Source organism: Oryx dammah, unplaced genomic scaffold, assembly GCF_014754425.2.
Source record: "Oryx dammah isolate SB20612 unplaced genomic scaffold, SCBI_Odam_1.1 HiC_scaffold_29, whole genome shotgun sequence".
NCBI classification, from domain to species: Eukaryota; Metazoa; Chordata; class Mammalia; order Artiodactyla; family Bovidae; genus Oryx; species Oryx dammah.
The window spans coordinates 47428058-47448202 of record NW_024070213.1 but is presented as its reverse complement, the minus strand read 5'-3'; the positions used below and the strand labels follow the sequence as shown (position 1 = coordinate 47448202).

The window sequence follows — 20145 nt, the reverse complement described above, 5'->3', positions numbered from 1 at the left end:
AACTATGAATGAGGCACTGGCCTTTGCTTGCATGTAGTTATCTGGATAAATCTTGCCACTTTTAGAGGTAGAGAAACTGAGGTCCAGAGAACTTGGTGCTAGTCAATGACAGAGCCATTATTTGAACCCAGTCTGGTCTTTGTTCTTGTTTGGTCGCTAAGTCGTGTCCCACTCTGTGACCGCATGGACTGCAGCACACCAGGCTTCCCTGTCCTTCGCTATTTCCCAGAGTTTGCTCAAGCTCATGTCCATTGAGTCGGTGATGCCATCCAACCATCTCATTCTCTATTGCCTCCTTTTCCTCCTGCCCTCAATCTTTCCCAGCATCAGGGTCTTTTCCAATGATTTGGCTCTTCGCATCAGGTGGCCCAGTATTGGAGCTTCAGCTTCAGAATCAATCCTTCTGATAAAGATGAAGGATTGATTTCCTTTAGGATTGACTGGTTTGATTTCCTTGCAGTCCAAGGGACTCTCCTTCTCCAGTACTGCAGTTTGAAAGCAAAGAGAAACAATAATAATAGAAGCTGTTTCTTGTGCAGCAGCTATGTGCAGGGCTCAAAACCAGCAGTGCTCAGGCTCAGCTGTGCAGTGGAACCATTTGAGGAGCTTTGACGATTCCCAAGGTCGAGGCTGTCATTTAGGATCTGGGCTGCAGCTCAGGCATCAGCATTTTTAAGTCTCCACCTTCTGCCATCATCCAGAGTCATGTGCAGCCAAGGTGGAGAACCAGTGCTCTAAGTTACAGTGTTTCTCAAATTTTAGGAAGCATCAGAATCTCCAGGGGAAGCAGTGGGGGTGAAGAGAGTTGCTGTTAAGCCACGAAACTTGCTAAAATGCATATTCCTGAGCCCCACCCCCAGAGTTCCTGATTCTATAGGCCTGGGATGGGGCCCGAGAATTCATGTTTCTTATGAGAACATAGGTGATGCTGATGCTGCTGGTCCAGGGACCCAGTCTGAGAACCATGACCCATGTAATCTAATTCAGTTCAGGCCTCCCAGCTCCCTCTCCAGCTGGCCCTTCTCCCCATGGACAGACAGGTAGAGGAAGTGGCCAAGCTGAGCTTCAGACCTGGCTGACTTCCAGACCTGATCTCTTAACTGTCTCCCTGCTATGGGGCTTTGGGTCCTCCCTAAAAATCACCTAGCCCCAAGGAAAGGCCCATTAGTGTTTGGAGCATGAGCCCAATGCCGAAAACCGTGCACCCCCCTCCCCAGCTCTCCAAGTGCTCGTGGAGGGGCACTTATGCCATCAAGCCTAGGACTAATTGGAGGGGTTCTTGTCATCAGAACCTGACTTGTGGTAGGCACTCAATAAATGTTTGCTGTGGGGGCTAGTTGAATGAGAGACCTACACAGGAAGGCGTGGCCCCAGAGGAATCGAATGCCTGTATTTACTTTTGGCTAGGGAAAGCTTCCCAGCCACGTTAGCCTTGAGTTACTGTAATGGGCAGAGAAGATTGAGCAGACCCTGGGGAATTCTCCACATTCCTGCCCCTTCCCCATAAAAGAAAAGCCTCATTTGTGGCTCAAAATAGGCCAAGTCAGGCTGAATCTGACCCAGAAGGAGGCTCCCAGGGGCCAGCTCACTTCCCTTCCATGCTGAACAGAAGAATTTTAGTAAATGAGATGGCTTTGAGTTTCCTTCCTGCAAGACTGTTTAACATCACACGTGGGCAAGAGCCCCTTGCAACTGAGGCTGCACCTGGGAGCAGGGCCTCCACCAGGCTGTGGACGCCATTTACATCCTGCTTCATGCAGGTTGACAGCTGCCAAGAAAAACAACCCCATAAACAGACCCTTTGGCCTAATCAGGGTCCGTTTCACTCCCTTGCAGAAAAGGCTCGTGCTGGCTGAGTCTGAAGGTGGCACAGCACAGCCCAATTTAATTCCATTAGCCCCATGGTTAATGGGGCTCCATGCCTGCTCCTGAAAGCAACATTTCCAGTCAACAATACAACCTTGAGGAAATGAGATAGCATGCTGGAGAAGTGCTTTGTAACTGGAGAGACCCTGTTTTCAGGACAGTTATTATTATGGCTTTTACCATCACTATTATTGATTTGGCCTTTATAAAAGAGAGGTCCTTGGGGAATAAATGGATTTTAATAAAGCCAGTGTCTCAACATTTGCCAAAGATTAGATGCTTATGACCTGTCTGGGTCCAGGGGAAGAGTAAACAGTGTTACATTATCATTTCACAAAGCCTCAATCATCAGCACTAAAGCCCCACTCTGCCACAGGCAGTTGGCCAGTGAGAGACTCAGACACAGAAGAGGAAGGGGAGGAATTGTGTTTCTGGTTAAAGTGTCCTTGCCACTGGCAGGCACTGGGGATGCAGAGGTGGGTAAGACCCACTCTGTGCCCTCAGACCCCAGCAGGAAATAACACTGCAGTCACGGGCAGTGTGCCACCCAGCACAGGGTGGGAGGCAACTAAGAGATCTGAGCAGATCTGTGGAAGCTTTGCAGAGGTGACTACTGAGCTGGATCCTGAAAGAGGGGCCGGAGATCAACAGGTGGAGAAAAGGGAAGGGCATCCAAGCAGAGGGAACAGCGTGGGCAAAAGCAGAGTGAAAGAGACGGTAGTAGGTTCTGATAAAGGCAAGTGGTTGGGAGCGGGAGACCAAACCAGTCAATCCTAAAGGAAATCAACCCTGAATACTCACTGGAAGGACTGCTACTCAAGCTGAAGCTCCAATACTTTGGCCACCTGATGCAAAGAGCCGACTCATTGGAAAAGACCCTGATGCTAGGAAAGATAGAGAACAGGAGGATAAGCAGGCAACAGAGGGTGAGATGGTAGGATGGCATCAATGGACATGAGTTTGAGCAAACTGTGGAAGATAGTGAAGGTCAGGGAAGGCTGGTGTGCTTCAGTCCATGGGCTTGCAAAGAGTCGGACACAAATCAGTGACTGAACAACAACAGTTGAGATTAGAAGGAGAGGCGGGAGGAGTGGCAGGTGAGATCTGAAAAAGTGAATTGATCCAAAGCAACAGCATTCATTTCAGCAACAGTGAAAAATGGAAACAACCCACATGTCCATCAACTGATGGATGGATACACAAACTGTAGTACATCCATACAAAGGGATGTTGTTGAGCAGTAAAAAAGAAGTGAAGAGTGTGATACATGTGACCTTGAAAATACCACACCAAGTGAACAAAACCAGATGCAAAAGAGCACATGTTGTACAATTTCATGTATATGAAATGTCCAGAACAGGCAAATCATAGTAGATGTCATGACTGACCCAAGGAGGAAATGGGAGAGACTGCTAACAGGCACGAGGTTTCTCCAGGGGAGGGGGTGAAAATGTTCTAAAATTAGATTGTGGTGGCACTTCCCCGGTGGTCCAGTGGTTAAGACCACACCGCCACTGCAGGGGGCACAGATTGGATCCCTGGTATGGGAACTAAGATTCTGCATGCCAAGTGATGCGGCCAAAATAAAGCAAAATAAAATCAGATTGTGGTGATGGTGGTACATTATGAGCACACTAAAGGCCACTGACCTGGGTGCTTTGGTCTCCGTTGCACTGGGTCTTCACTGGTGTGCACAGGCTTTCCCTGGTTGAGGCGAGCAGGGGCTGCCATCCAGGGGCGGTGCGCCAGCTTCTCCTGGCGGTAGCCCCTCTTGCTGCAGGGCAGAGGCTCTAGGCGTATGGACTTCAGGCGCTGCATCACATGGGCTCATAGTTGTGGCTCACAGGCTTAGTTGCTCCAGGACGCGTGGAACCTTCCTGGACCAGGGATCAAACCCGGGTCCCCTGCATTGGCAGGCGGGTTTTTAACCACTGTACCACCAGAAAAGTCCGAACTCTGTACTTCAAATCGAAGCATTTTTAGATTCCACATATCGGGCGTATGATACAGTCTTTTTCTTCCTGATTTACTTCACTTAGAATGATGATCTCTAGGTCCATCCATGTTGCTGAAATGGCTTCATTTCGGTCTTTTTCTATGACTAATATTCCATTGTGTGTATATATATATATATATATATACACACACACATGTATGTATGTATCATAGATAGATATAGATACACACACATCTTCATCCATTCATCTGTCAGTGGACATTTAGGTTGTTTTCATGTCTTAGCCATTGTAAATAGTGCTGCTGTGAGCATTGGGGTACATGTTTCATTTCAAATTACAGTTTTGTCTGGATACATGCCCAGGATTTGGGATTGCTGGATCACATAACAAGACTATTTTTAGATTTTTTTTAAGGAGCCTCCATACTCTTTTCCTCAGTGGCTGCACCCATTTACATTTCTACCAACACTGTGGTAGCATTCCCTTTTCTCCACACCCTTTCCGGCATTTATTATTTGTAGATTTTTTAATAATGGCCATTGTGGCCTGTGTGAGGTACAACTTTGTTAAAGCTTTGATTTGCATTTATCTAATAATTGGCCATGCTGAGCATCTTTTCATATGCCTATTGACCACGTGTATGTTTTCTTTGAAGAAATGTTTATTTAGGTCGTCTGCCCGGTTTTTGGTTGGGTTGTTTGTTTTTTTCGTTGAGTTACATTAAAAGCGATTACTTTAAACCCACTTGCAAAAAGTAGATTGAGATCAGTCACAAACAATGTTGAATGACCTGAGAAAGAAAATGGAAGGTCATTCATACTAGAAAAAGATTTTTCACCCTCAGAGAAAATTAGAAAGCCAACACTTACTGAGTTCTTGCCACACATCTGCCAGGTGCCTTTTAGGCCTGTTACATGTATTAACTCATTTAATTTTCATCACAACCCCATGAGGTGGGTAATATTATTCCCACTTTACAGATGATGAAACTGAGGCATAGAGAGCCTAACTTAATTCAGGTCTCACAGCTTTTAAGTGGCAGAGCCAAGTCAGAAACTGAAGCAGTTCAACTCCAGGACCTTGCTCTTAACCACTGTCCTGAATTGGTCACTGACCGTCAGAGCCGGAAGGGACCACAGAGGGCAACCCAGTTCAGTCACCTCATTGTACAGACGTCCAGAGGTGGGATGTAAACAGTCTATAGGTTTTTCCAACACAGCTGCTTAGGGTCAGGCAGCTAAGTCAATGTGTCACCTAGGCAGGCAAAAAACATTAGAGAATGGTAGAGACTATGGCCAACTGGGGAGGATACATCCCACCTAAAGCTTTAATATTCAGCTTCATGGGAGGTGGTGACAGCCAACACTATCCCAGCTACGGGCTTCGTTCTGCCTAAGAGACACCATTTTCCAAAGCTCTGGGACTTTACACTCCATCCAGTCATGTGTATGAAGCCTGGCTTGGAGACTTCGCACCATCAATAAAACACTGAGACCCTGGACCCTTAACGACTTCATCTTGGCTCTTATCAAGCTATGATAAGGAGAAGGTGGTCTTGTGGTGGCCCAGAGTCACCCTCTGAAGCTGAAACCAGAGGTTTCCAGTCAAACTGGGTCATGTTCCCAGGAGAACTGCGGCTGGTTCAGGGTCTTTAAGTCATGTCACGTGCTGCAGCTCTGGGCAGCTCAATGGGGTTGGAGGTGAAAAGACAACCCATGATTGTCACCCATAGATGGGGGAAAACTGTCCTGGGGAGCAGAGCTTAGAACTGTTTAATTTGGCCCTGAGGGTGAACCACAGGGCGACAGATTACAGCATGGTGTAAGAAAACATATCCAGCCCATAAAACTTGTGAATGGAACGTCTTCCTGAAAGGCAGCAATCCAGGGGGAATGACCACCCCTGTGAAGGGATGTCACGCAGGGACTCAGAGCCACTCTGAGGCTTCGACTGGGTGGCTGTAAGATGACTGTGTCTGTGTGCCATGGGCTCTTTGCTCACCGTCTTCTGTCTTCCAGCTGGTTATGCAGTATCTCTACTACGGTGGCCCAGAGTCGCTTCTCATTAAAAACAACGAGATAATGGAGGTGAGGAGCCTGCCGTGGTCCTGAGCGGGTGGCTTACATGGGTGGTGTCTGGGGGCAGCCTGTGTCTGGTTTTCATTTGGATGCAGGCTTGGGGGTCCTGCCTGCCTCCCTTAGATCTCTCAAGGACTTCTCCCTAGAGCCCCTCCCTGGAAGGCTGGGGTGCTGGGTGCGCTAGTCCGATCTCTTTCAATAGCAGCTGAGTGAAGCCTAATTTTATCTGGCCCTGGGGGTGGAGGACAGGAAATTTACCGAAGAGTCTGAGGCGACCTCTAGTTCCAGGCACAGCTGGGGCTCAAATAGCCTCATCAGAAACTATCCTTGACGATTTCTCCCTTGTCATCTGTAGGAAAAACATTTCATCTGAAAGCGTTCCTCAAATCTCAGCATGTCCATTGAGGCAGAAGCTACGAGGCAATTACAGGCTCTCCTGGCTTCACCCAGCAGCTCCCTGGCTCTCCCCGTCTCCTGTCCACCTCTTGTAACTCTGTGTTCTCCCCCTCCTTGCTCCTCGGGCCTTGTTTCTGCTCCCATCCGTCCAAAGCCAAGATTTCCCCTGCTCCTTGCTAGGAGTGGAACTCTGTGTCAAAGGTGGTAGCTTTAAGTGAGTGAAAGTCACTCAGTCATGTCCAACTCTTTGCAACCCCATAAACTATACAGTCCATGGAATTTTCCAGGCCAGAATACTGGAGTGGGTAGCCATTCCCTTCTCCAAGGGATCTTCCCAACCCAGGAATTGAACCCAGGTCTCCCGCAATGAACCCAGGTCTCTTGCATTGCAGGCAGATTCTTTACCATCTGAGCTACCAAGGTAGCTTTAAACTGGAAGCCAAAATCATTCTGCTAGTCCTGAGAGAAAGATCCGGGACCCCATTCAAGTGCCGGAAGTCTGGGGGGCCTGATGAGAGATGTTAAAACATGAGGAGTCGTTCAAGAAGTGACCCCTCGTGGTGGTTCACACATGGACTCTGGGCCAGACTGGCTTCAAATCCAGGCTCTGCCCCTTCTATGATCTTGGATGAGTAATTTAACCTCTGTCATCTTCAGCTTTCATACTTACAGAACGGGGATGACAGTAATCTACCCCACTGGGTTTTGAAGATCTTAAGAGTTTCTGTTTGTAAGATGCTTACCACAGTGCCTGGCGCGTGTCACAGGGGCTCTGTGTTCACTGTGGAGCCCTTTATCCCTTTGTCCTTATTCTGAGAAACCTTCCGTGGTCACTCCCCCGCCCCCCGAAGTTCCTCTCTGTCTCTCTGGACCACTCTGACAAATCACAGCCTCAGAACTTAGACTGCACTCTGAGGACTAAGACTCTTTTATAAACCTTTTAAAAAGCTATTTTCAAATTAAAATAATGAACATACATTTCAATCGTGTAAATAATATGAGCTTTATAATACTTAAAAAGCCCGTCATCCAGCCATCTCCCTTCCATCCCTCAGTCTTTTCCCCAAAGGCAATCCCTTTGAACTCTTGCTTCAGTCCTTTTCTTCCCCTTCCTCTGTTTAGCATCTTCCGAGGCCAGGTACCATGCTCAGGGCTGGGATACAACTGTGATGCAGAGGGGCAGAGATCCCTGCCCTCCTGGTCTGTGGGGAAGGTGATGGGCATGACATCATGTCTGGTGTGAGAAGGGCTGTGAAGAAGACTAGGACAGGTTAAGGGAGACAGACAGTGATGGAGCGAGGAGACCTGAGGTGGTATCTGTGTTGAGACCTGAATGAACGGAGGAAGTGAGTCACCTCGATATCCATCCTGCTAAGAGCATTCAGGCTTCCCAGGTGGCTCAGGGGTGCAGAATCTGCCTGCCGATGCAGGAGGTACAAGAAACACAGATTGAATCCCTGGGTCAGGAGGATCCTCTAGAAGAGGAAATGGTAACTGGCTCCAGTATTCTTGCCTAGAAAATTCCATGGACGGAGGAGCCTGGTGGGCTACAGTCCATGGGGTCACAAAGAGTCTGACGCGACTGAGCGCACACCCAAATAAAAACGTTGACCCTTATTTCTGGAGGTAAAAATTTTAAGCATCTTTGATTGACTCCCTGCTGCAATAGATGCAAATCTGATTCACTTCGACCCCATGCCTCCCCTCTGCCATCTGCCCCCACGGTCGAGTTCTGTTGCTGGGTCCTAGGCCAGCTGTGTAACCTTTGCTCCTTAAAGTGATATATCGATGCTTTATTCTCAGTGCCTGCACCTTGGGTTCCACTGTAGGAGATGAAGGGTTTTCTCACCACAGTCTTTGCTTTCCTTCCATCTCCCAACCTCTAACAGGCTCTTTTTATGCTTTTTAGCTCCTGTCTGCCGCTAAATTTTTCCAGCTGGAGGCTTTGCAGCGACACTGTGAGATTATCTGTGCAAAAAGCATCAATACCGACAACTGTGTGGATATTTACAACCATGCCAAGGTAATCAATCCCATTCTCGCTGTCCAAGCATGCCCCATGCACTTTTGTGGGAGAGGCTTTCTCTGCAGATGCTCTGAGTCTGGGCAGAGGGTGGATGCTGGGTCTGTCCATTCAGGCCGAGCTGACCTTGTTCTTCCTCAGGTCTGCTTCCTGCTCTAGGAGAGATGTCTTTCCCTTCTTCTGACCCTCCAGAATACAATGGAAGCAGAAAGCCAGAAGTTTTAAAAGCATAGTCATCCTCAAACTCCAACGCGTGCATGAATCACATTGCAGGCTCTGCTTCAGCAGGCCCAGGCTGGGCCCTGGTTCTGCATTTCTAACAAGCTCTCAGGTGAAGCCTCTGCACCTGGTCTAGGCCACAGGCCACACACTTAAGCAGCAAGGTTCTGGAACAGTGCTTCTCCAAAAGGTCTCCAATCTGGCAGCACCAGCATCATCCGGGAGCTTGTCAGAAATGCACATTAGAGGCCCCACTCAGACCCACTGAGTCAGACCAGAGGGGTGAGGCCTGGTCGTGTGCAGCTTCGCAAGCCCTCCAGGTGATTCTGGGGTTGTTCATGGAGGAGAACCGTTATTCTGGAACTGAGGTTCCCAACACTGGCTGCATGGAAGAATCACCTGGGCACTCAACTTAAGATCCCCATGCCTGGGACCTCTTACAGACCAATTCATCAGTCTCTGGAGGTGGAACCTGAGGAAAAGATATTTTTTTCATAACTTCCTGGTGACTCTCAGATGTGCCAAGATTGAGAACAGGTTGTGAATGCTAAAGAAATCCAAGGAGTCCTCCTAGTCAGGTGGACCCAACACCTGGGGAGACATTTGGAATCTCTGTTTGGCCTTTCACCCCAGATCTCTGCTGGGGAGTCCAGGAATCTGTATTTTTAACAGGCTCCTAAGGCAACAGTTGTGATTTCAGCCCTAAGACCAGTCTTCATGCCAGTTTTTGGAGTAAAATCAGTGAACCACCAGTTTCATCCAGTTCATTTCACAAGTGGAGGTTAAAATCATGTGGCCAGGTACCACTTCATTTTGGTTCATGTGCTCAGGACAGGGGGATTAGCATCTTCTAGAAAGAAACAATGAGATGAATTAAGATTAGGAGTTCATTTAAAACAAAGCATTCCTCTTTGATAGAACTGAAGCTCAGCACATATGCCTCCCACATCCACAGTCTGTAGAGGAACCACTGATGTGAATAACAATTATTCTGCTTGTTTAAAAAAAAAAAGTCGTGGTTGAGATATTATTTTCTGTCTTAAGACAGCATTCTCTAAGCCCTTTTCATGTGCAGGCCTCTGTGCTTAAAGCCTTGTTGCATTACCGTTTTTAATCCTCACCACTATCCTTTCATTAGTCCATGTTATAATAAGGAAGCAGAGGCTCGGAGAGGTGAAGTAACTTGCTTAAGGTCACACGACTGGGCCTGAGATTTTTTTTCCACTGTGGTAAAATATACACAATGTGAAACTTACCGTTTACCATGAAACTTACCATTTCTAAGTGTCTACCTCAGTGGCATTAAGTACATTCACATTGTTGTACAACCATCATCACTATCCATCTCCAGGACTTTTCATCTTCCTAAACTGAAACTCTATACCCATTAAATGCAAGCTCCCCATTCCCCGCTCCTCCATGGCCCCTGGCAACCATCATCCCACCCTCTGTCTCTATGAGTTCTACTGCTCTAGGTGCCTCATATAAGTGGAATCATACAGTATTTGTTTGGCTTATTTTTTGTGGCTGGCTTCTTTCATTTAGCACAATGTCTTTAAGGTTCAGGCTGAATATATTCCATTGTATGTATGTACCATATATCATGCATTCATCCGTGTACACTTGGGTTGCTTCCACCTCTTGCCTACTGTGAATAATGCTGCCGTGAACAGGGGTGTGCAAACACCCATTACAGTCTCTGCTTTCAGTTCTTTGGGTGTATATGCCTAGAAGGGTAAACCTCACTTCAGAGCATGGGTTCTTCCTTGGGTTTACAATCTGGCCTAATACATGTTTGAAATATTTGTGATAATTCTTGACACTCAGAAGATTTTCTGATTGGTCATTAGTAAATCAAACGATACAGGGAGGCCACTTGCTCCCCACTCACAGTGGGTGTTTTGGTTAAATGAGGCTTTTACCAAAACCTGGTTTCTTGGGACACAACAAAAAATTTTTTTTTTATCTTAAACTGGTTACTTTGCAGAAAAAGCGTCCAGAGAAAACTCTCTACCCAGGAAGAGGGCCTGATTAGTTTCACCTTCCTCTGCCCTGTTCCCTGGCCATGGATGCCCAAATTGCCCTGGGAACCCCACATCCACAGTGGCTTTGCCGTGGCCTGTCTCCTTGGGAATGCAGCAAGGCTTGCACACCACAGTCCCATTTTAATCACTTCAGCCTCCTTGGCAGGCAGCTTCTATAGCTCCCTTGCTATTTAATAATGCAGCGAACACAACGTGAGCCTGGACTGGGAATGTGTTTGTGCTACAGGCTTACAGCACCTATGGCAAAGAACTGCCTCTTTCATGTATGTACCTCTGCAGCCAGAGCTTGGCCTTTTGCAGACACCAGCCTCTGCCTACCCTCTCAGCCTCATCCTGGGACATTTCCAAGGTCAACACCTGCCCTTCATGATACTTTCATGGAGGCCAGGACAGTGCCAGCCCCCACCCTGTGCCCCTTCTATGTGCTGCTTCCCCTGTGCTGTGGACCCTGCAGCATTAACAATCACCTGCCATGTGGATTCTGTTACTGGCAGGTTGTGCTGCAGCCTGAGGCTGGTTTAGCAAAAGAGCCAGAAAAGAAAGAAACGAACACGTGGTTTGGAACCCTCAGAAATGCAGGCATTTAGGTTCTAACAATCATGTTTCAAATATCAGCAAGTTCTTGGCAGCATTACTTCTATTCTGCACATAACCATTGGCGACATCTGTGGAGTTTTATCCAGAAGAGAAGTCCAGCCCATAAATGCATGGCTTCATCATCTTTGTTTTCCTAGCAAAGCTGTCCCAAACTATTCAGTCATGAAGAAGAGGCTCTGGAGCCTCTGATGGCTCTTTCAGGGTGTCTTTCAGCTTGAGAAAAAGAACAATCCTGTTCATCAAATTGAATCTAAGCTAAGGCAGTAAACTCAATGGGGCACTGTGATGAGAAGAACATGGGTTTGGAAACCAAGGGATTCGTTCCCTAGTATTTATTGTGTGCCCACTATTTACCAGGAATTGTATACATATTTGAATGTGTGTATTCAGATGTGTAATATATATCTGGTAAGACATGGTCTCTGCACTTGAAAAAATTTTTGTCTAGGACAGGAGTCAGCAAAATTCTTCTGTGACAATCCAGGTAAATATATTCACAGAGGCCATGTGGTCACTTTAATCCTCCTCAGCTCTGCATTTGAGGTGCAAAAGCAGCCAGAGACAATATACAAATGAATGTGTGTGGCTGTGTCCTAATAAAACTTTATTTATAAAACCAGGTAGTGGGCCACATTTGACGCCCAGGCCTGTAGTTTGTCGACTGTTGGTCTAGATGGTGAGAGTTCCAGTCCCAGTTCTGTCTGTAATTAGATATGTAAAAGTAGGCAAGCATATGATGTATAGTCATCATTCAGTAAATATCACCATGTATAAATTTAAGTACTTATTATTCTCTAATTACATTAGCTTACAATAAGAAATGCTCCTATACAAAGCAAGTGGCTAGGAGTAGTAAGAGAAGGGGGTTCTCTGTGTCCCCAGAATCAGAGATAGGCAACTCTGAGCCTCAGTTTCCCCACATGTACAATGAGGCCTTTTCTCTGTAACTCAAAAAACTGGATTCATCTTGAAAGAATTAAAACATTCCTAAGAACTCTTCCAGCTCCAGGATACTATGCATCTGTGTAACATTTGGGTAATAACAAACCTACTCACTTGATAAACCTCAGTAAGTTCCCTAAGCCTTTTAGAATAAGCTGGTATGTCCACGTCTTAAATACTCAGAGCATGGTACTCACTAGTCCAAGCCCCCTCATTTTGCGGCTTGGGAAACTAAGGCCCAGAGAAGTTATTTGACCTGCCCAAAGTTGCATATGATTTTTATGAAGACAGGTCATTGGCTCACTGAATTATCACATGGGGTCAGTGAGTTCAAGGTTACAGGCTTGGTCCTACTATGGGCCAGTTAGCTGAACTAGGTTCCGTAGATACAGCCAATTCCCCTTATCCTAACCTAGCCACCTACTTTGTCCATGTGGGTCCCTGGTTATAAATGAGTGAGATGAGAGTAATAATTACAAATAGTGTACATTTAGCATGACAGCTAATATTGAGTGAGTGCTGATGCGACTCCAAACAGCCACTCTTCCAAACGTGCCATGTATTACCTCACCTAAGGCCAGCAACAGCTTATTAGGTGGGTATTATTATTTGCCCCCATTTTAGAGACAGGAATACTGAGACACAGCGGTTCAATAACTCGCCCAGCAGCAGATGGCTGGAATGGCACAGTCTGGAATAAATTCCAGAGCCCCCTCCCTCAGCTGCCTTCCTAGCCTGCCTTCCCTAAGCAACAAATGACAGAGTCCCACCATCAGTTATGTTCCACTCAGTACCCCCAACAGGTCCATGATGCGAGGACATAAGTTCCAGTTTGAAAATGAGGAACCTAAAGCCAAAGGCCAAATAAAGCAGCCTTGGTCACAAATTCAGAAGAATGGGGGAGCCCTGATTTGAATCCAAGTCTCCCACTCATTCCTCCATTGCCCTGTGGGCGCTGTCTTATTATCATTCCACCATCCACAGCGAGCAGCTGGAAATGCATCTGTGGCTTAATGGACAGAATATTAGGGAGTTCAGAACAATGAATTCCACATTCAGATAGTTTAGATAATTCCGCATCTAAATAAAGCAGCAGGGTGTCATCTCGGGGAGCACTTTAACTTCTGAGCATGCAGCGCATTGCAAGAGAGAGACTTGCAAGCTTTGAAAACCAAAGAAAAGGCCTGAAGACAGACAGCCAGCCCTCATACCCACATTTGTTTCTTCATCTCAAACATGAATTCCTCCAGCAAGCATGTTTCCGAGATGTCATGGTATCAGGCTAGAGGCAGTGCATCCTAATGGTTAAACACACAGCCTTCAGGACTTGAGTTAAAGGGTTCACCTCCTGGTTCTGCCTTTGCCGTGTTGTGTGAATTTTTGTCAGCTACTCTCTTGTCTCAGTTTCCTCACCTATAAATCAGAGGTGGTAATAGGACCTGCCTCAAGGAAATTTGAAGATTAAATGAGATGATGCACATAACGTGTCTAGCATGATGCTGTCAATACACATTTGCTGCTGGGATGGTAGCTCTGAGAGTGAACTGCTCATTCACACGTTCAGCAAATCCGTACAGTGTCTACTGTCTGCCACGTCTTCTGCTTGGGGCTGTAACGTGAGGCAGGTTGATGTCAGCCCTGCTGTATTGGTTTAGTCGGCCAGGAACTATGTCTCTCCATCAGTTTCTCAGCATTAGCACTGTTGATAATGTGAGCTACATCATTGTCTGCCGAGGGGTCTGTCCTCTGCATGATGAGATATTTAGCAGCTTCTACGGGGGCTTCCCAGGTGGCGCTAGTGGTAAAGAACCTGCCTGCCAATGCAGGAGATGTAAGAGATGCGAGTTCGATCCCTGGGTCAGAAAGATCCCCTGGCGGAGAGCATGGCAACCCACTCCAGTATTCTTGCCTGGAGAATCCCATGGACAGGGAGCCTGGAGGGCTACGGCCCATAGGGTCGCAAAGAATCAGACACAATTGAAGCAACTTAGCATGCATGCATCAGGCAAAGAGATTAGAACTGTGTCTGCAGGCAGGAAGAGGGCTTGCAGAAGCACACACAGCCACTTCAAGCCAGCTCCAAACTGGCACCTCTCACACAGCTACATCCTCTTAGCCAGAGCAACTCACAAGGCCAAGGTGTGGAGAGATGAACTCAGCCCTCCGATGGGAGGAGCTACAAGGTCACGTCCACTGGGGGTGAATACAGCAAAGGATGCAGAATCAGGACCACTGTCGCAGTCAAGCTACCTTAATAGGCATTCACCAGAATATAGATGAAAACAGGTGCTTTCAGAAACATAACCATCTCATGCTTCCTCTCCACTCTCCACAGTTTCTTGGAGTCACAGAGCTCTCAGCATATTGCGAAGGCTACTTTCTCAAAAACATGATGGTCCTTATCGAAAATGAAGCCTTCAAGCAGCTTCTATATGACAAAAATGGCGAGGGCACGGGCCAGGATGTGCTGCAGGACTTACAGAGGACGTTGGCCATCAGGATTCAGTCAATCCACTTGTCATCTTCCAAAGGTTCTATTGTATGAGACGTCCGGTCCAGGGAATGTCCCCCGGGGACTAGCCAGTTCTGCTGCTGCGTTGGCTTCACACGAACCTACAAATCTCACCTGGCGTCTGTTTTTGGCTGAGCCAAGGAGCTGCCTCTACTGCCTCAGCTGCTCTTGACAAAGCAAATGCAGCTCCCATGAGCTCCTGTTGAGAAACAAAGGACATGTCACTGGCCTACAGATGAGAGTGCACCTGCATCCAGAGGTAGAAGGCCAGGGGGCAGCCATGCTGGCCTCATCTGAAAGCCCCCTGCGGCAGTTGAACACCTCTTGCCAAGGGCCTCTGTCCAGTGGGTGGACTGAGGACTAAAGGTCATTCAGGTTCCAGGCTGACAGTTGGAGAACTTCACCGTACTGACCCTGAATAGCATTATATTTATTACACATTAAGGACCTTAGTAGCTGCAGTTCCGTAAGAGTCAACATGATAGCAAATTGGTGAGACTGGTACCAATAATGAAGACAAATTTTTAGGGGTGGGAACTTTTTAAAATGTTCATATAAAAAACCCCCAAAACAGGGCAGCCTTGTAGTTTAAAATATATTTCTAAAAGCTTAACAGTTCATTTTCAACTGAATTGTGTTTAGGGATCTGTGTTTTGAGATTTCTTTTCTTTTTTTGAAGAAAAAAAACAGTAAGTAGCAGGTCTGTACTGTATAAACATGCATCTGACAAGATATTGCTGATATTCTACACAAGGTGAAATAATAACCTTGCCTTAGTGATCATGGTTACCCAAAAGAGGTGCACTGCCAATAATTATCTCTAACTCAATAGTTGAAAAAAAACCTGCATGCTGATTGTGGTTTCGGGGTGAGAATAAAATCCCCCCACATTAAAAAAATCACACACGCATTTGCATGGCCCGAACCTGTAAACTGTTATGTTTGTGCTTCATTTTTGCCAAGGTAAAAATGTCCCATCACTTCTTGCTAAAAATCCATTTGGTGGAACTAACATATCCATTTCCTTCCATAGTTATGAATGTCCCTGAGATGCTGTTGCAGAAATGTGTTCATAGATGATGCTGCATATGGGGTGGGGGCGGGGCACGTTGGAGAATTTACTCTTAATCCCAGAGTTCTCTCTGTATTCTCAGAAGATGTTAATAGTTTGTTACTAGCCAGAGAATATGACTATGTTAGATTATTTTTAAAGATGAAATATGTATGATAGGATGGATTCTCTCTGTATTCCGAGAGTGTACAGTATAGGGTTATCTATAATGAAAGTTTATATCAACAGGGTTCCGTTTGCTCTGCCATATATTATAAGCAGAAGAGATTAGTGAAGTGCCACAATATTCCAAACAATCTCTGAGTTGCTTCCTTTTCTTTCTTGTCCTTTCATTTGAAACCTTGATAACATGCAGTTAAAAACTAGGAGAATGACTCTTACCCTTTGAGATGGCAAAGTTTTGTTGATAAACATATTTCCTAGCATGCCTTTGGGAACTTGTGCACAGACCCCAGAGTCTAAAGGAGCTGCTGTTCAAACGTTGTACTAGCCCCCTGAGCCATTGTTCAGAGGACCAAGGTCAAGTCCTGTTTCTTGGGTATCACCCATGGTGTACACAGGCCACGTCCGTCTACAGTATTGGCTCTTCTCTGATGCTGATACAAGGCTTCTCTTCCACTTGGTCATTTGCAAACCTCCCCAGCCCCTACCATCCAATGAGGAAGGGGAAAAAAAACAAACTGTCTACAGAGGAATCCAAGTTACAGATACACAGCATGTCCTGAGTCTTCGCTGTCTCTCACCTCCTCCTGTCCTCAGAGATGCTGCGTGGATGTTTCCTTAGCCGCGACTGACTTCCCCGTGAATGTCTGATGCTAGCTCAGGGCCTTTGGGCATTGATTATGTACAGCGGCAACTCCTGATGGGCTTCTGTTATAATTTGGTGTGCTTTCTCTGTCATTAAAAGAAATGATTTTCCCAAGCCGCGTATTGTGTTTATGGTACCTGTGAACTCGTACCCAGCGGTAGCCTGAGAAAGTCACTCAGTTAAGAAATCGGAAAAGATAACCCCGCAGAAAAAAAATCAAGGGAAATGAAGATGCTAGATACAAGATAGGTGCTCGTGTCGCTGAACACCTTCCACTCTGCCAACTAGAACTTAGCTAACCAAGCTCTAGTCCCCTGGGACGACAGACACCTCTGGGTGCTACCCTTGGATTTCCTTCCCATTAGGCAGAGGATTATAGGTGCCACTTGGAAGTACTTTTGCCTCCTGCAGTGAACATGTCCACAGAGAGTGGAGTTCTGAGTGTCACTTGTGTGCCTTGATGAAGGTTTGGGAGGGGAGGGATGGGAAGTGGAGAAAAACAGGTTATCTCATCCTGGCATGCCCCGCCCCCAAGGGCCAGCATGAAATGATGTTTGTGGATGGGGGCAGCATTCTGGGATTGGGGTGAGGGTCATGGAGGGTCAAAGTTCACCCTTAAGAGGTCAAACCAAGTCTCCAGCTGATCCCCTCTGGCTCCTGACCCAGCTCAGGTCTGGTGGAGATGAGGACCCCTGCTGTACCCCCTGAGACCCCTGAGGAGCCGGGGAGAGGCCCAGGCAGTCCCCTGGAGCCCTGGGACACTGAGACCCAGTACACAGCAGATGTCACAAGCCCTCTGGCAAGGGCTGGTCATCCCTGCTTAGCACTCGAGGTCTGTTTCTTCTTTAGGAAGCAACCCAAGCAACTGAGTGTCAGGGACCAGAACTCTGAGTCAGGCCAGGAGAACAGAAGGTCAGTTTATTTTTAACTGTGCATCACTGTCTGTGTAGCAGCAGCGTGAAGAAGGCATTTAATGTGTTCCTTTTCGAAGCTAAAGTGTCCACAGCATTTTCCTTCCACTTGTCCGACAGGGGGCTTTGCCACTCAGTCTTAGCCACTGTACAAGGGCCCCTTAGAATCTGGGGAGGTGGGGGTGGACAGGGGAGCCTCCCCACCGGCCACACAGCTCTGTGCACCCCTTCCGTTTGCAGTGAGAAGTCAGACGACTCCTGTGCCTGCAGCCACGAGTATCAATACAAACGACTCTACTTGGCTTCTGCTGACCCCTCCCTCTCAGCTTGCAATGGTTCTTATATACACCAGGTTTGAGTGCCACCCATTCTCCTCTGAAGGATTCTTCACCCAAATCGCACCAAGATAAAAGTGTGAGCTCCCAACACAAGAAGGCAGAAGCTGGAAGAAAGTGTGGTCAGGCCACAGGTAAGGATTGGAGGAGATCTGCGAGCCTCTCCACCCCTGAGATTTCCTGGGAAGCCTCAGGCAAAAAGTATTAACTCCAGCTGGGTGATGTTTCATTCAGGGTTGTCTCATGTAGGCTGTTAACACACAGCGCTTACTAACCTCAGGCTGTGTGCTCTGGGCATGGATATAGGGTAAGGATCCTAGATAAGTCTTTGAGAAAAATCTGTTTCAATCATCCTGGGGTCCCAACTCACCTCCCCCCGCCCCTCGCCTTACATACGCCAGCCTCAGTCCGAGCTCAGTGGTCAGAGATGTATTCACATCCTCCCACTCCTGACTCCTTTTCCCACCGGCCCCAGGTGGACACCCTCCCCAACTGGGGGAGCATTTCCTAGGCTTGTTGGCCTCGGGGCTCAAGTCAGGGAGGAATTTCCCAGCTTCTCCACAGCACCAGGCTCCAGTGCAGGTCTGAAACCTTCGCTGTCTCAGCTGATTCAGCCCCTGATTCACTTTGAACTGGTGGACAAGTTACTGCACCATCTAGTTCTCATTTTCCTCTTTTTTAAACTGCATTGAAAAAAATAGCTAGTTAACAGGATTGTTGGGAAGATATTAGAGAAGGTGTTTTGACAGGGCCTCCGCTTGCGGTAGCAGAGAGAAAGCGTTCTGAACTTCCGAGACTGAGCAGAGAGAAGAGGAAACTGATAACTCACACAAGGAAGATTGACCTGTTTGCCATTCATTTCTCGAACTTTCTGCTGCAGTGTTCCCCCATGGTGGTTTATGATTCTCTAGGGTTTTGCTGCTCTTCCAGGGGGTGTGAGGAAATTGCACCAAAACAATTGTATTGCAAATCTTGTTCCTAGGACAGTACCCTATGCACTGTTGGTGAGCAAGAAATGTTTAACTTACTGAAACCAAGTTCAGCTAGATTTTCTTTCTTGCCTGCACACTAGGTTGCCTCTGTTGTGTCCAAGTCTTTGCGACCCTATCGACCTGGGTTTTGTTTTCCTTTTTTTTTGGCAGTGATATCTAGCGTTTGTTTCCTTTAGGAATTTCATGCTCATGCTCAGTTGCGACCCTGTGGACTGTAGCCCACCAAGCTCCTCTGTCCATGAGATTCTCCAGGCAAGAATACTGGAGTGGGTTGCCATTCCCAGGCAGCGCAGTGGTAAAGAATCCACCTGTCAGTGCAGGTGTCTCAGGGGACGTGGGTTCGGTCCCTGTGCGGGAAGATCCTCTGGAGCAGGAAATAGCAACCCGCTCCAGTATTCTTGCCTAGGAAATCACAAGGACAGAGGAGCCTGGCGGGCTACAGTCCATGCGGTCCCAAAGTATCTGACACGACTGGTCACGAGCATGAAATTCCTAAAGGAAACAAACTGCTAGATATCACTGCCCGCCTCCTCCCCCCCGCCAAATAAAACCCCCAAGATCTCTGTCCACATCAAGTCAGCAACTAAGCCCATGTCCTTTGCTGCCACTTGAGTGTAGGGACACTCATCCCCAATCCGTCCACCAGGAAACCTCCCCAGTGAGACTTCAGGCCACTCCTGTTCCTCCCAGCTGGCCAGTGCCTTGAATAAAGCAGCACGTGCCTTTCGACAGGGCTGTTACAGAAGCTGGTAGGATGCCTATTTTTTCAACCTCTTTAAAAATAACCCAGCACATTTTAAACTTCCTGCTTCATAGGAAAAAAAAAAATAGAACTCAAACTCAGCAATTACATTGCACATTAGTTCCCATTCCTGATGAGGCAGTCAGATAACAGAGCCCTGCAAAAGGACACATCTCTAAGTTTAGCTCTGAATATGAAAAGACTATCTGCCTGCGTGAATAGGCAATTAAAAGAGATGCCCTGATGTCGCTGATACGTTCTTTGGATGTTGCTTTTCGGAGTTAACCTTTGGATGCATTCTGAATTTTAATGCCATTGCAAATCTCTGGTACTCAGCTGCAAAGACAGGAGGCAGGTGGTATAACACAGGGGCTCCAGGCTGGCCACCAGATCTCACCTCTGGGCCCATCGCTGCCGTCAGCTGCTTGGGTGAGCTTGGCAGGGCCTCTTCTCCATTCTGGACCTGTTTCCTCAACTCAAAATGAGAGTCTTTCTGAGCTGATGTTCTGCTGGGACATGTCACACACACTCCTCTTACTACATTTATATATTATATAGATAGATATCTGAGAATGGTGGTGATGCTGTTTAAGTGTGATAGAACATTCTGGACTGCATGCAGGAGGACTTAGGAAAAGGGACCTCAGAG

At 47.1% G+C, this 20145-nt stretch overlaps 1 protein-coding gene across 3 annotated transcripts in view; it reads left to right on the top strand.

Annotated features, from left to right (window-relative positions):
• Nucleotides 1–16633, top strand: part of BTBD11 (BTB domain containing 11) — a 331679-nt gene extending 315046 nt beyond the window's left edge. For 2 of the 3 annotated variants that reach the window (XM_040234782.1, XM_040234783.1), the window contains 3 exons: nt 5843–5911; nt 8208–8321; nt 14460–16022. In XM_040234782.1, the coding sequence (XP_040090716.1) occupies nt 5843–5911; nt 8208–8321; nt 14460–14669 (393 nt within the window). In that variant the 3' untranslated portion in view covers nt 14670–16022. Of the gene's footprint in view, nt 1–5842; nt 5912–8207; nt 8322–14459 lie in introns of all 3 variants that reach the window. The other variant, XM_040234784.1, reaches the window with a different exon arrangement.
• Nucleotides 16634–20145: the final 3512 nt, after the last annotated feature.